General features: G+C 36.4%; 2 protein-coding genes across 3 annotated transcripts in view; both read left to right on the top strand.

Annotated features, from left to right (window-relative positions):
- Nucleotides 1–8,365, top strand: part of LOC112517061 — an 11,287-nt gene extending 2,922 nt beyond the window's left edge. For both annotated transcript variants that reach the window (XM_025124372.1, XM_025124373.1), the window contains exons 3-10: nucleotides 1,301–1,442; nucleotides 1,658–1,951; nucleotides 2,755–2,902; nucleotides 4,943–5,896; nucleotides 6,130–6,368; nucleotides 6,468–6,541; nucleotides 7,775–7,883; nucleotides 7,986–8,365. In XM_025124372.1, the coding sequence (XP_024980140.1) occupies nucleotides 1,301–1,442; nucleotides 1,658–1,951; nucleotides 2,755–2,902; nucleotides 4,943–5,896; nucleotides 6,130–6,368; nucleotides 6,468–6,541; nucleotides 7,775–7,883; nucleotides 7,986–8,042 (2,017 nt within the window). In that variant the 3' untranslated portion in view covers nucleotides 8,043–8,365. The remainder of the gene's footprint in view (nucleotides 1–1,300; nucleotides 1,443–1,657; nucleotides 1,952–2,754; nucleotides 2,903–4,942; nucleotides 5,897–6,129; nucleotides 6,369–6,467; nucleotides 6,542–7,774; nucleotides 7,884–7,985) is intronic.
- Nucleotides 8,366–12,573: 4,208 nt separating this feature from the next.
- On the top strand, nucleotides 12,574–15,088 carry LOC112517062 (glucan endo-1,3-beta-glucosidase 12-like). The gene is made up of 3 exons (XM_025124374.1): nucleotides 12,574–12,640; nucleotides 13,223–14,548; nucleotides 14,964–15,088. Exons 1-3 carry the CDS (start codon nucleotides 12,574–12,576, stop codon nucleotides 14,996–14,998), a joined length of 1,428 nt encoding a protein of 475 aa, XP_024980142.1. The 3' UTR covers nucleotides 14,999–15,088.
- The last annotated feature ends 1,675 nt before the right edge of the window (nucleotides 15,089–16,763 follow it).

Here is a 16,763-nt window from a genome sequence, read left to right on the forward strand (position 1 = left end):
ATTATATTTTAGATTTTTTATATTTAAAATGAGATGTTTATCCTGTATTTGATTGTGTTTATCTGCAGTTAGTTATACGAATTTAGATATGGGATGAAATCGGATAGGTATGAACGGGTTTAAGAGTTTTTAAGAGTTTAAGAGTTTTAAGAGTTTTTAAGAGTTTTAGCCAAATGCTTTATAATATAGTATAGATATTGCTAAACGTTTAGGACTCGGAGGAATTTTTTAAAACAGTGGCACTGTTTGACCGTAAGAAAAAAATATAGGGAAAAAGTTTCAAAATAGTGGGCATCATTTGACTGTAAGAAATAAATGTACATAAGTTCTTCTAAACATTGACGTAATTTGACTAAGAAAATGACACTAACATGATTTGAACTTGGGTCGGGTGGAATAAAAGCCTTGCAAGTTGCAAATCAACTCTATCAAATAAAACTTGTTCTTCTTGTGGTTTCAAAATACATATGGTGGCACACAACAGATTAACACGGTTGCATCTTTCACGAACCTACATTTTTTTACCATTTTCGACGGAGGAATAATACGGTGGCACATGCCACCATATGCACAGGTCCGTCCCTGCTTACCGGTGTCTATTGGTAAATGTTTTTTTATGATTTTGCCGGTAGCGGTCTTCTTCACCGATTATCAGACAAGATTCTTGGTCATCGCTATGCCTTTTACCGAGTGGAATTCTTGGTAATTACCTTTAATTAGTGTTTGGTAAACAGTCTTTTAGTGTATGTTAGCATGGTATCTTGTCTAATGCACCCTGGAAAAGAAGGATGAAGATATTTGCTGCAAATTTGGCACAAATTAGAACTGTTCTGTTTGTGGTGTACTGGTATAAAGATGGAAGTAGTTGGAAACTTGAAATTAGTTTCTACCTTCTCTTACAAAATGTTCATCCAAGGCAAAGTGTAGAAATCAAGCCAAGGTGTTGTTTGTTTTATGGAAAATACCTCTTATAGATTCAGCACTTACTGAGTAAGATGTTCGATTTATAAGAACGTTCTTTTTTTTTCCTTCGAGTTTAAAACCTTGCATGGTCCTCTTATTAGACAAGAGGTTAACCCACATGTTACCATCCTCTTATCGGACGAGAAAGAAAAGAAATTTGGCTTACGTAATCGTAGAAACCACGATAAGGCTGGTTCTTGTATTTAAATTTATGTACCGATGGCAATATCCTTGATATCTAATGCCTTCATAAGTCGATTGCAGAACACTTTGACCATTTTTAGATTGAATTCGTACTGTTGATTTAATTATGGTATCATTCTATTCTTTTTTACAGAGACTTGCAGTCGTATCTTTCAGGTCTTGGCCTTTTCTTAGCACCCGATAGCAAGACATTTTATGTATTGGTGGATAATAGGCCATGGCTGGAAAACTTGGCGTCACGGCCTGCACACCTGTGGCAGTTGATGGTTACCAAGGTTTTTTATTTGAAGTATACAACATTTATATACAATAAATACTCACTTACGCTCCTCATCTTCGTTGAGGTTTGAATGAGCCTCCGGGAGTTGGGGTTCTACTGGTAACCCGAGCACCCATGGGCCACTGACCCTTTGGTTGGTTACCAAGGTTGTATGGAAGTATGACAATATCTGCCAAAAAGTCATGATTTTCTTCTTGATTATGGTTTCAGTCTCGGATGTCGCCTTTTGCGATCACAAAAGTGCGGAAGGGTAGGAAAGAGACACCGGATTTCAGTGAGTTGAAGTTCTGTCACGAAACTCCGACCCCATCAGAAACGTTAAGGAGATGGTTCTTGGTAATCGATGCCGCAACACTCTCAAGAAAGAGGGCATTGTTACCAGTCAAGAAACTCCGGAGTTCCTTGCTTGCAAATAGCAAATTGCAAAGGACCTTGTATGGATTTATTGTTTTCCAAGTGGCCTGGAACGATGTACGTGGCATCAACTATTCGAACGAACTTCAGGTATTTCGCATCTTGTTTTTTTTTCTATATGTACTTTGATTCCCAGACGGGACTTGTCAATGGGTCTATTAACATGTTAATCTTGGTTTTTGATCCGTTCCTCCAAAACTTTGGACCTAAGTTTACTTGTGCTTGGGGATTGGATTTATTAAGCCCAATATGTGAATCCACCCAAGGAATAACTACCAAATTTATTTCAAAATTAAAAGCAACTATTTAATTTCAAAGTTTAGTTAAACGAATGAACATGAATAAGAGTTTCTCGTTCATTTATGTTCGTGAACGTTCGGTCGTCTATGTTCCTTTATATATCAAGGAGGAATAAAAATCATCTTGTGGTCACGGAGGTTCAAATGCGGTGACTCCGGGCTACCAGCAAAACTAGTGGTCGCCTTGGGATTTGTCGGCTAGCATAGCGGATTGGATATTCAGGTTAATCAAAAAAAAAAAAAAAAATATATATATATATAATCTTTTATTTATTTACTTTGAATTCAAATAATATTTATTTATATTCGTTTAGCCCGTTTGTTTGTGTTCGTTTGTTTACGTTCGTTTAGCATGTTAATGAACGAACACGAAGACACCTGATTTTTAAACGAACAAACACGAACACAAATATTTTCGTTCGTTTACCGTTCGTGTTCGTTCGTTTGTTCGGTTAAGTTAAACGAACGAACATGAACAAGCCTCCGTTCGTGTTCGTTCAGTTCGTTTACAGCCATACGTGTAGCGGTCTAAATGGGCACCAAAATGCAGTCTTGTACGGAGTGGCATTTAAATGGGTTTATTTTTATGAGCAGACTGATACTTCTCTTGCTATAGAAGCGAAATATATGAGAAGATGGGAATTTGATAGTATTGGTGAAGCTGCTAAAGGCATAGCTTCATGGTTTCCAGGGACACCATGCGAGTGTTCTCGCTTGGAAGAGCAGCTCAACTCTATGATAGGTAATAAGTTTACATAAAATATGTTTAAATCAATGAATCTTGTTTGGTGTTACGTTCCTAAATTTAATGGCATTTGGCTTGATTTCTTGTCTTACTTGCTACGAATAACGAAGAGTGTGAGCTTATTGTGTTGCATTCATGTGATTAATCACGACTTTTTGGCATGTTCTATCTATTACCATACTCATCATCATTTCAAGTTTTCTGTTTGGTTAATATATCGACTTCCAGCAGTAGCACCATTGAGATCTATCTATATATGTTGTTTGCTGCACCCACCATCACGTCTTTTTCTGCCGTTTTGCTGCACCCACCAACCACTATGATTGGCTTCCAAATATGACGATGTCTCAACAGGTTAGTTGAACTTACAATCTTGGTTGGTTTGTGAAATTTGATGATGCAAACCAACTGTTTGATGGAATTTCTGGGTGAAAAACAAAGAAAGCTTTGAATGGCCTTCTTTCGAACTTTGCCATTATGAATTTGGTATTCATTATTTCCCTCAAATTCGATCTTTTGTACTCCTCTCCGTTTGATGGCTCCATCCAATCCAAACTTCATCAATCATTTCAGAGAACACTTCAATTCATCACCGTCCCATTGTCGTTATCTTGGATGGGAAGAACTGTGTTTCTTTGGAGCTGTCACATGGGAATTCACCTCAAATCTTGTGGTCTATGCCGTTGTATAATTGGAAGAGTAACTGAACCAATTCAAGAAAAGAAAGAAATTGTATGGGAAGAACTATGTTTCTTTGGAGCTGCTCCATGAGATACTGATGGTTATGAAGTCGTCATTCAGATTCTCATGTATCTCAAAGGGCAATATATTTCATGGCCTCTATTTCTCCTCTACATCCTCTTTGGGGCTTCAAGGTTATTTAGATGTTGCTTGGGATGACGATTTGACTGTTCGTCAATCTACTACCGTATATTGTTTCTAACTTTTCAACTCATTTATTTCCTAGCATAGTAAAAACAGTTCTTGACTGCTCTATTACTGAAGTTAAGTATCATGCATTTGCTTATACTACTCAGAAACTTACCCGCTTTGTTGGCTTTTATCTAATAAGGGTGTTCCAAAGTCTTCGTTCATCTATTGTGACAAAATGAGTCTATTTAGATCTCCCACAACGACGTATTTCATCAACGTACCAAACACATTGAGATTGATTGTCATTTTGTTTGCTAGCATGTGGTTGGCAAGGCCGTTCACCTTCTTCCTATCTCTCTAATCAATCAACTATAGATGCTTTCACTAAAGCTCAGCTCCTAGGATGTTTTTTGGCCCTTGTTTTCAAATTCAATTCGTTTCAACCTAAACCCTCGAGTTTGAGGGGGTGTTAGAGAGAGATTCAAAGGGATTCCACTTATTCTAACAAGTTTAAAAGAGGTTTTAACATTTGAGTGGAGTTGGCAGCTTCTGATGATCACAAGTTGGGTAACATTGAAATCCAATTATCCATATTGCATTGGTCCGTATTATGCCTCTGTTTAGTGGTGTTATGTCCCTTTATTGCATACGCAACATAGGTTTCGTTAAATTTTAATCAATTTTATGGCCTGTTGCTATATTGCATTACCCTAGTATGTGATCTTTTAATAGTCATTTATGGGATACTGTTAACTTGGAGTTTGTTGAGTTGAGGACATGCATTTCCTTCCCTTTGGGGGGTTCCATTATAGTTTATCTCATGTATAATAACAAAATTTATTGTCCCCAGAATAAGAAGAGCATACTTCAACCCACGAGCGCGACATGTGAGGTCTTCTTTTTCCCCTTATCTCGCCTTACGTGGAATACGGAGGAAAATAAGCAACCTGGTTTTTGAATATCTGATTAAGGGTTCTTGATCTTTCTTTGACCCATCAATTCTTTTGACTTTTAAGCTTGATGCTATTTGGTGTTGGTGCCCTTTCATGCATCTGATAAATACATTAGTCTATGTGGTTGTCACGGAGCAGCTTACATCTTGGCCTTTGAACCCATAACCTCCTCCAAGATATCTTATGGATTTTTTTCTTGAGATATCTGCAGGAGACGAGTTTCATGATGCTCCTGTGGATTTTCCCAACCTCCACGGTAGAGATGATGATGAAAAACTCTCGAATGTTAATTTGCACATGGAAGAGGATGAATATTGCTGCACTCCTAGTAGCAGTCTTGGTGAGCAACCAGAAATTTTAGAGGACCAAGTAAGTATATGCAACGGGCTAAATAAGAGAAGAAAACTAATGAATTTGTTGGGTATGGACATCGAGTCCGATTTCCATACTGAAGAAGCTCACAGTGAAAGTGTTGGCAGACAATTACCCTCCTCATATGCAAGTGATTGTGAAGAAGCGGATGAAGCTACCCAATACAGAGATGTATTGCTTTTGTTTCGTTTCAATGATCGTGATCTTCCCTTTGAATTACAGAAGATAATTATGTCTGATTTGCGGTTGCTTACTTTATTGGAGGCTGGGCTTCCATCTTGGGTTATTTTCTCTCAGTCTTATCCGGTATTTTGTCACATCTATCGTCCGTGGATGTGCCCTCTGGCAAGAGCATTATACGTCGTGATTTCCCTTGTTACGGTTGTCATTGGTTTCTATGATTTGTACAAAAACGTCCCTGTTCTTAAGGCGACTGCTGCCCGTTTATGTGGGCCTCTTTTCGGCTGGATAGAAACATGGGAGATGGTATCAAGGATCAAGTACTTGGGAACTATGTTGTTTTTACATAACTTTGAGAAGGCTGTTAAGTGGTTCTTGATGATGACACGTACTGTACGATCAAGTGTTTCAGTTCTCACGCAGCCTTTAGCTCCGCCATTTATGGTGGTCTTGGAGGTCCTCCTTCCTGTTTGGAACGTTTTCATCCAGATGGCCGAGTATCTTTGCTCATTCATTTGGATTCTGATGGCAACCTTTTGGAATCTAGTGGAGAATCTAATTGAGATCATCCTGTTGCCTGTGTATTTCATTTCATCAATCATTTGGATGATTGGTAAGTTAATAGTTTCATTGGTGGATTACTATAGAAAAGTTCATTTAGGAACCATAAATATTTTCAGAACCAACTATTCATGATGAATATTCAGAACTATTCATGATGAACATGCTTACATATTCCTTCATCATGAATAGTTGGTTCTCACGGTTCTCAAATGAACCTGTTTAAGCTGCATGATCGTTTGAGGAATGTTGCTTACTCTGAATTTTACCATGATTTATTTGCAGGAACCGCGATCTTGTACCCCATACTCTGGTTCCTTTTGGAGATAGTCTATGCTCCAATTCGCCTTATTCTCGGATTATCAAATTTTGTGGGATTTGTCTTTAAGAACACGTATGATATCCTTGGAGGTTTATGGCTGTTTGTGAGTGACATATTCAAGTTAGCTTCGAATGCCGAGACAAGTGTGAGCTCTTACGAGGTTGCCATGTGGCATTCCCTTTGGAATGACCTTTTCTCGCAGGTGGTGCTTTCCATGCCTCTTATTTTCTTCTACTTTCACGTATCCTGTTATCAGGTTTCATCTACTGTTCCTGTGCTTATTGAAGTTCCAATCTTGTAGATTTTCCGGGCTGTTAGGAGCATTTTAAATGGGTTCGTTGCATTTTTCACAGCTTGCAATAGGCATCGACTAAGGTGAGACCTGTAACTTGGATGCAATTTCTTAGGTAATTACATTTGTTTTTCCATGCATATACTAGCATCTTGGTACTTCATTCGGTTAATGGGTCAATATGCTATTCTCTCCGTCCGAAAAATAAATCGTAAATATCCAGAATTAAAAAGGCAAACGGTTTTTAAATCTATTATAAATGTCTATGATTAATGAAAAAGGCAAATGGTTTTTGAAATCTATTATAAATGGCTATAATTAATGAAAAAGGCACATGCCTTTAAAAGTATGTAATTGTTACCTTTACCAAGTCTTAAAAGCATCTCCAACCGAATTGAGATTTTGGGGATTTTTGCTCCTACAAATCTCCATAACTTTCTCTAAAATGGAGAAAGTAGGAAAGAGATGATGAAAATCTCGAAATTTGAAGTAGTCTCCAAAAACGATTACGTAGGAAAAAATGATTTTTTTTTATTAACCTCGATATCCAACCCGCTATGCGAGCCGACTAATCCCAGGGCAACCACCTGCTTTGCAGATAGCCTGGAGTGAGTGGAGTCATCGCATTTGAACCCCACAAGGGAGTTTTTATTCCTTATTGGATTTGAACATGGGACCTCGTGGTACTTTTGACCTTTGGAGTCAAGCTCAAACTAATCAGGCACCACCCTTAGTTAAAAAAATGGTTGTTTTTATTTTCCTACCAGTGAGAATCTTTGAAATTAAATGTTTGGAAAAAAGAAATAATAGTTTATGAATTATATTGAATATTTTAATAATATAAATAACATTTTTATCTCCAAGATGTAGGAGATTAACCTAAAATTTTAATCAGAGATTTTGACTTTTGATTCTCCGTTTTGAAGAATTTGTTGGAGATGCTGTTAGTGTGATTGCACCAACTATGCAATTATAGAATCAGGGTCTTAACTAGGAAAATAAACCAAGTAAACGACCATGGTGAATAACATTGTATGACATCATGTATTGATCCAATGGGTCCCTAATTAAAGATAACAGCCAGGAAAATCCTCAATCCCCTCCGTGAACTCGAACCAACAGTCTATGGAGAGTTGTGTTTCAAATTTCCGTGTATCTTCTGCCTCGGAAATGACTTGCGTTATCGATGCCTGAAAACAACAAAATCCACCTATGCGTGCATATCTGGTTTATCGACATAGTCCACACAAAGACCACTTTCGAGACAAAATGCCTCCTTTTTCGTTTAATACTAATACGTATCTTCGAATTTGCAGTATATATAATCATCTACAGGAGTTCATTCGACGACTTTATCAGCCGACCCAGAGACCATATTCCTTGAATTCCATCCACAGACCAAAGAAATCGGGAAGTAAGACACGGGTAAGTTGTTACGTCCGAAATCCGATAACAAGGTCCATCGTTCTTGGTCGTGTGATGTTTTACCTGTCGTTTCGGTCATTAAATTATTTTTAACATTTACAGGCAGAATCAACAAAACGGAGGCGGTCAGTGCTTACGGAAAACGTAAAACAGATCTGACAAGTTCTTGTTTCGACATTCTACTGAACTACATCACTAACTAGAGACTCCCGAGAAAGCAAGTAGTCGCAGCCGAGGCTTTTGTATAGAAGAGTACGGAACCGAACAAATGATGTTCCGTAAAAGCCATGGTGGGTCGGAAAACCCCGAGTCCGAGGCCCGAGTTATCGTTAGTTCGAGTCTGCTCATGATATTTTCGAAGTTCAATCGAATTACATTGGATGATGCAGCATATGGGAGACTGTAAATAAGAAGGCTTTACAGTAAATATATACGTGTGTATATATATAAATATACGTACAGAATATGTCTTCAATGAACAAAGATATTGTAACACCCTGAAATTCTCTTCCCCGCCGTCTCCAATCGTCCTTTTAGCGTCAAGTTTCCTCTCTTTTCCGTTACGAGGTATTTTTATACTTTCTAATATTCTTGAAATTTTATATATATATATATATATATATAAATATATGCGCATATGGTTATACTTATGTAGTTTTTATAAATGGAGTTTGGCACTTTTAGTTGTGTATCTAGTTTGAATCTAAGGGAAATCCTTCACTTTTACATTTATATTTATTACTAAGGCTTGAGATTAATTGAGGAATATAAAAATGAAAAAAAAGAAGGGGGGGGGGGGTATTACCTGTGGTACTATAACCCATACCCTATCCACCCATTCTTAGATTGACACCTTAGTTTTATTTGGAGGTCCTTACCTGCTGATGGGCTGACATGAGAAGATTCAGATAAAAAGCATGGCCTAAAACCCACCTAACTCACCTGCAACCACGCAAGAAACCTCAGTTTAGCTTCTTCCACATACTCCTTGTTGCACCTGCGCCTCCAACCTCGACCACCGACGCTCCGGCCATTTGTTCAGCTCCGAACAGCCACCAATCTGTGCTGCCTCGCTGTGTCTTCACCCTCGTCGGCAGCAGCAGCAGACTGCAGCGAACAGCAACCAATCTGTGCTGCCTTGCTGTGTCTTCACCCTCGCCGGCAGCAGCAGCAGACTGCAGCAAACAGCAGCAAACAGCGGCAGGAAACGGTGGCTCAACCGTGCTGTCCTGCTGCGTTTTCTTCTTCATCTACGGCAGAAATCAACCACGGCAACAGCAGCGACAGCAGGCGCTGCCTGCACACCTCTTGGACCTGCAGCCTGCGCGCATCGATCACCAACAGCAACAGACGCCGTCTGCGTTTTCGCCTCTCCGCAGCCGACCAAAACAGCAGAAAAGGGGCTGTTTATCCGCCTCCTCTTCTCACCTATYAGCAGCAACTGTGAGTTYAGTTTGTTACATCTTGGACTTGATTGGTTAACTTGCAAAACACTATAGACTTGCTTCCGATACCCTAGCATGATACAAGAATATTCCTAGTATAAAGTGTTATGGAAATTTACCTAGATAATGARGTTATTTTGGTATATAAAGYCATAATGCATATATTAGATGATGAKGTTATAAAGTCATAATGCATATATTAGATAATGAGATTATTTTGGTATCCAATGGCATAATGCATATATTAGATGATGATGATACTTTAGTATATGAAGTCATGAAATTTGTATTAGTTGATGAGGATTTATTGGTTATCTAAGAAATGTCAATTACGACGAGAAAGTTACGTGAAAAGACTATTAGTGGGTCGTGTTAAGACGGGCATAACTCGAAGAAAAGATGGTGTATGGGTTGTCGTATACGTGCCTTATTATATCTAGAAATTGTAGGCGTTCTATGTAGAGAACTCTATTATCTTATGATTTACGTCCGKTAATTGCTAATGATAGTAGTAGCATACTTGCTATTTTGGTAGACTCTGGTTAAATCTTGAAGTTGGATTATTATTATATGTACTCGTATGCCAATTATTATTTATCCAAATAATTATTTTGAAACGGGATGAAGCTTGGGTTCGAATATTGTTTTATTTTTTATGTGTGAAGGATGGTGTGAACTGGGGGTAGGCATTGTGATTATTATGTAACCTCCATGTCATCCTTTCACTACCACTCGGAAATAGGCATTGTGATTATTATGTAATTTCCGAGATAAAGAGCTTACGATCACGAATGGCTAAATGACTGGATTTGGTTAATGTCGATGGTTTTTAAACCTATAAGTGATGCTCTATAACGGTGATTTACGACTTACTTTGTGTTCGTCTTAATCAACGGTAAATCGGGTCTCCCCCGTCATCTTCTGATGTTTAATACCCCTGGAAATATTTTAAATTATMTGCGACCTTTCAGTRCTTAAACTTGTAATATTTATAACTTCAGGCTTCCCCGTATCTTGCGAATTTAATTGAACTCACTAGGCGTAAGCCTAACACTTCTTATTTTGGTATGACTTGTTTAGCAGGTTCTTTTAGTAGCAGGGCCAAAACGGGATGAGAGGAGCTTCGTTACGTGAAGAGGCTCTTTTGTAGTAAAGCCTCGTTCACTTGAGCGTTAAGCTGGAAAATGCCGAATTTTTGGAGATTGATAGAAACACCCGTCTATAATCTAGTTGTAGAAAATCTAGATTAGTAGGTTGTTATTTATCGTCTCGATTATCGTTTGTTAACGTCTTGCTATTGCCTTTTGTTAAAAGTTCCTATTCTAAGAATTCAAGTTTCCGGATTTTTGTTTGAGTTTAACTCTTTTGTTTTAGCTTATTATTTTTTTGTTTCTGGTAAGTGACAATGGGTGTTACAGATATCGTAGCGTATAAGACAAACAGGTGGAAGTTTGGAGTTTACGATACCATGGATTATACTTTTATGTGCTTCCTTGTGTTGTAAGGAACATTCAGGTAATCATTTATCTGGATGATATATGTATACCGGTAGTTTTAAGCAATTTGTCTGATATGAACTTGTGTATAAAAACCAAAAAACAATTTCAATTACCAGTATACATATGTGTATATCGACCAGATAAATTGTTACCAAAATGTTTTTCAGTTTTTTAAAGGTTTTCTTTGAACTTCCTTTTATATATATGTTCATAGTTAATAAACAATATGAACATATATATAAAGGAGTTATATAAATATTTGAGAGTAGGTTGAAAATTCATGTATGTGAATTTGGTACATGATAATGTAGTTGTCTAATGTATATATATTAATACAGACTCAACAATCATATAAAATTCAAAAATAAAAGGATATCGGATTAATCGAGTTCATCGAGTTGGGTTGGGTTCAAATAAAAGTAATCAAATATTAACACAATACTTACAGTTTGAAGATTTTACAACTAGCTTAGATATCAGGTTGTTTTAGGTTGAGTTATTTCGTGTTAGGTTGCGTAAGATTGATTGAGTTGGTCGGGCTTTTGAGCACCCATATTCCTTACATCAACAAATATATAATATTTTAATAGTATTTTCGTTACTTTTTGAATAAAACAAAATAATCAAATGAGATGATGTACATTGAAGGAGATTTCGGTTTTGAATCAATCCTAATTGAAGATCAAACCTAATGAGATGCATTAAGATGAATCAGATCAGTTCTCATGAAAAACATAATTCATGGACATAGCAGTGAGATTAAAAGTGATAAAGGGTTCGGATTGTTCTTACACTTCTAACCATAACCCTTATTCTCACACGATCATTCGTCTATAAAACAATATAAATTATTTATACAAAGTTATTATATATTTATATTGAGATAATATAAATTAATATAGAAAATTAATGTAAAGAATTACATTAAAATAGCAAACAAAGGAATCCATTAAAGATGAAAGGGAGAATGTACAAAATCCAAGAGGTTGGTATTGACATCTAAACAAGGATTATCCCCTCCCCCACCATAACGTTCGGAATTTATGAAAAACAATTGTTGTCAATTCCAAATTCTTTTTTAAAAATATATGGAAACGTTTCAAAATATTTTACACTTGAAAGTTTACTGCAAAACAATATGAAGATTCGACTTTTTTTTTTATCTTCACAGTGTTTTATTGTGAAGTTTCAAATATAAAAAATTGATCTTACAGATCTTATAAAAACAGACTAGTTTCACATGAATTCAACCATATATATATACTTATTTTAGAAAAACTGTTGGAGATATCTTAATATTTTTATATTAGAATTATTCAATTAAAAATAAAAAAGAGTCGACCAGGAACATCTTCCATGTGCCGGAATGAGAAAATAACAACTTCCCGTTCAACAAACCCATCTTTCCTACAAACTCACAATCAACGGATCAGATCAGACAACCATTCCACGTGGATTCAGATCTGTGCAGGACTTCCATAATAATGTGGTCGTTGCAATAGCGTACACCAACTTCGCAGCAGATTGGTCTTTTTGTCAGCCTATATGAACGGTCGAATTTCTGAAAAGCTGGGCCCATGTCGAAATTATCTTATCAATCCAACGGTCACCATTCGTTGTAGGAGATCAACGGCCATATTCTACTGTTGGCACTTGGGACCCACTAACACACCCTTCCTCCACCTATAAAAACACTCTCTTCCCCACTCCTGCTTTTCGCATCTCCCTCTGCTACTACAATCAACCATGGCGACACACCTCCTCTTCTTCTTCTCAGTTTCCATCTTATTCCTCGCCATTTTCTCACTTGCAGGTTAGTAATCTTCATGATCTATGGCACTCATGATTCACATCTTACGATCCATTCACCACTTCCAGTTTCAGCTTGTGTCATTCAGTTTTGTAGTTATGGATATTCGTTGATTTTGTTTTAGTTTTGCTGATATTGATTTTGATTGTTGGTTTTATGTGAATTTTAGTGATTAGTTGTTCTATATTTGTTATGGACAGCATTGATTTTGATCGTTTTTGCCAGATATTAGTTGATTTCGTTTAGTTTGCTGATATGGACTTCGATTGTTGGTTTGATGTGGATTTTAGTAATTAACTGCTTTACATTTGTTACGGAAATCACTGAATTAAATTGTTTTTGCCAGATGTTCGTTGATTTTGTTTAGTTCTGCTGATATGGATTTCGATTGTTGGTTTGATGCGGATTTTAGTGATCAACTGCTCTACATTTGTTATGGACAGCATTAATTGAGATCGTTTTTGCCAGTATTGATTCTAATAGTTGGTTTTAATGTGCATTGTAGATTTGAAACTATGATTGTCCTGCATTTGTTAAAAACACAATCGATTTTGATTGTTCTTTATGGATGTTGTTCTTTTGCAGATGGAGGTTCAATCGGAGTAAACTATGGTCGAATAGCTGGAGATCTACCGTCTGCTTCCAAAGTTGTGAAGCTACTCAAATCTCAAGGAATCGATCGGGTTAAGGTGTACGATACTGATCCGGCTGTGCTCAGATCGCTGGCCGGAACTGGCATTAAGGTGACAGTGAACCTCCCCAACGAGTTCCTTTACGCCGCCGCCAGAAGAAGGTCATTTGCATACGGATGGGTCCGACGGAACGTGGTTGCTTACTATCCAAATACTCGGATCGAAGCCATTGCCGTCGGCAATGAAGTGTTCGTTGATCCTAAAAACACCACTGGATTTCTGATTCCCGCCATGAAAAATATACATCAAGCAATCGTTAAATATAATCTCCATTCCGATATCAAACTCTCGTCACCAGTTGCTTTAAGCGCTCTACAAAACTCGTACCCGTCTTCGGCCGGATCTTTCAGACCCGAACTTATCGAACCAGTTTTCAAACCTATGTTCGAATTCCTCCGGCAGACTGGATCTTACTTAATGGTTAATGCGTATCCGTTTTTTGCTTACGAGTCAAACTCCGACGTAATCTCTCTCGACTACTCACTCTTCCGTCAGAACCCCGGTGTTCCGGACGCCGGCAACGGTTTACGCTACTTCAACCTCTTCGACGCTCAGATCGACGCTGTTTTTGCTGCGATGTCGGCGTTGAAATTCGATGACATCCCGTTGGTGGTTTCGGAGACTGGTTGGCCGTCAAAAGGTGACGAGAACGAGATCGGAGCTAGCGTAGAAAACGCCGCCGCTTACAATGGTAACCTAATCAAAAGAATCCTCACCGGCGGCGGAACACCTCTTCGTCCCAAAGCGAATCTAACAGTTTTCCTCTTCGCTCTTTTCAACGAGAACAAGAAGACCGGACCGACATCGGAGCGAAACTACGGGTTGTTTTATCCGAATATGCAGAAGGTTTACAACATTCCCTTCACGGTGGAGGATCTGAAGAATTACAGGTCGGAGAGTTCGCCGGTGACCGGCGGTGATGGTGATGGTAGTCGAGTGAGTGTTTCAAATCCGGTTAAGAAAGGTGGAAACGGGTCGGGTGAGTCTTGGTGTGTGGCAAGGGATGTTGGAAAAGATAAGCTGCAGTCGAGTTTGGATTATGCATGTGGTGAAGGAGGTGCTGATTGCCGTCCGATACAACCTGGATCCACGTGTTACGATCCTAACACTCTACAGGCACACGCATCGTTTGCATTCAATAGTTATTACCAGAAGATGGGACGCGCGTCTGGCGCGTGTTATTTTGGTGGGGCGGCCTACGTAGTCACTCAGCCACCCAGTACGTACCATTTCACTCCTCCCTGCTTGCTTTCAATAATAAATAGGTTCATTAAAATCCCATAACTAATTACTTATGTTTCCTAATATTATTAAAAAACAATTTTCTAAAATAACAGCAGAAAAAGTGCATAGTTTACACTTTACAGTCCGATGGAGGTCCATGGCACGTGCATGAAGTTGACAGATAGGTTGACTATTAATATATTTTATTATAAAATATTATTTTTTCTTTTACACATTTAATTTTCAAAAACTCTTATCAATAAAAATAATAATAAAATGTTTTTTTTTCCACTCGTAATTATTCTTATATAGTTTTTTAATTTTGAAATTTGGATAATTTCACAATTTCTTGTATTATTTTCATAAATAAAAGAAATTTTAATTGAATTTTTATCTGTGTTTGTGTGCAGATTTTGGGAAGTGTGAGTTTCCCACCGGCTACTGACGAGGAAGATGACGATGGCACAAGAAACCCATATGTTGTATAATTTATTGTAGGTTTTATTATTTAATTTGGATTAGTTGGGGTTGTTAGATTTTTTTTGTAATTATAATTTATTCAAATTAATATTTATCTATTTAATATTTAATTAAAAATAATCTTAAACGGTTAGATATTAAGACCTTTTGGAATGGATAACTATGGATGTTGAGTTGGGTTGATCGTATTAAAAACATTTGAATAATCAACTCAAATGTTTGCCGTAAGAAAAATCTCAACTCATCTTAAATCATACAGTTTAGTTTGTTACCTTGAATATGTTGTTTTCTCTCTTATGATTCTTTTTTCATCAATCAATTACTTATTATAGCTTATCTCTACTCCTTTTAAGTATATCATTGACTTAATTTTGACATATATAGAGATTGAAAAAAAAAATGATATGTGATGGTGTATATATTAAATCTAAAAAGTAAAAGAATATCATGTTATGTTAGGTATGGTCTAAAGATTTTACAACTCGATTCGGCCTTGGTTCGCTTCGGATTCGGTTATTTCGCGTTGGGTTGGGTTTTAATATATTAAATTGGCAAATATACACTCATTTTTTTCAAAATCATGTCTAATCATATCATATATTAAAAATGTAAGAGGAAGGCTATTTGCATCTCATTTATGATAGAATTAAGTCAATTCATGTATTAGGAATGTAAAAAATATGTTCTCATAGTATAGGTGTATATTTAACAATATAGTAGTTGTGTACCCGTGCAATGCAACGGGATGTAAAAGTTCTATCAAGTTACATTCAATTTTTAAATCTCAAATTTTTGCAAGATATATTAGAGATCTTGATGATTCACATGTTGTATTAAGAGTTTCTTTCTATGCAACACATACAGGAGTCAAGTCCCCAATTGTCTCTACCTTGATTGTAGATGTAGAGGCCATTAGGCCGGTGAACATGCCTTTCATTCTTAACTACTTCACCTCCAAGTGATCTAGATATTTTGTCCCTCAATAAGCATCTCAATAATTTCTTCAGTTGAAAATAAAATTTAGACCATTCAGAACACAAAATATTTTAGTTTCTTGAAAAAAAAAATGAAGATTCTTATTTACTCGTTAGAGAAGAGTTGAGATCAAACTCCTCTGTGTTGTTCTAAAAGGTATAAAAAGGGGGTGCTAATGGCACCCCTTGGTAGGAGGTGTGCTTTTTCTTGGAAATTGTATCAATCAACATTTTTCATAAACATCACCTCAATAATCATTTTATTAATTTCGTTTTATTTTATATATTTATATTAAAAATATATATATTATTTTATTATTTTTATTACAAATTACTTTATATATATATATATATATATTATTAGATTTTTATATTTATTTATTTACATATTATTTTATATATTATTACCTTATTTTTTATCTTCTTTGTTTTCCTTTATTTCATTTTCATTTTTAATCTTAAATTTTTTTTCTTTTGATGTGTAATTTCATTTTAAATCAAACATTTTTAAAATTCTTTTTTTGATGTGTAATTTCAAACCAAAAAAGTGACAATTTACTTTTTTGGTCTCCTAAAATTTATAAATGAGGCTCAAACTTGGGTCATTATGTTCTTATATATCAAATCTCAATTTTTTATGTTTTATGTTCGATTTTTATGTGAATGTAAAATATTTTATTTATTAAATATTTATATTTTTGAAATAATATGATTGAATATTATAAAATACATATTAAAATATACAACATACTATAA

The sequence above is a fragment of the Cynara cardunculus genome, assembly GCF_001531365.2.
Source record: "Cynara cardunculus var. scolymus isolate 2C chromosome LG 8, CcrdV1, whole genome shotgun sequence".
Lineage (NCBI taxonomy): Eukaryota > Viridiplantae > Streptophyta > Magnoliopsida > Asterales > Asteraceae > Cynara > Cynara cardunculus.

Excerpts from the sequence above, each read along its gene's own strand:
- LOC112517062 (XM_025124374.1), top strand. The coding sequence starts at position 12,574 with ATGGCGACACACCTCCTCTTCTTCTTCTCAGTTTCCATCTTATTCCTC. Across the intron at positions 12,641-13,222 it reads CGCCATTTTCTCACTTGCAG|ATGGAGGTTCAATCGGAGTA; the intron begins GTTAGTAATCTT and ends GTTCTTTTGCAG. Across the intron at positions 14,549-14,963 it reads CGTAGTCACTCAGCCACCCA|ATTTTGGGAAGTGTGAGTTT; the intron begins GTACGTACCATT and ends GTTTGTGTGCAG.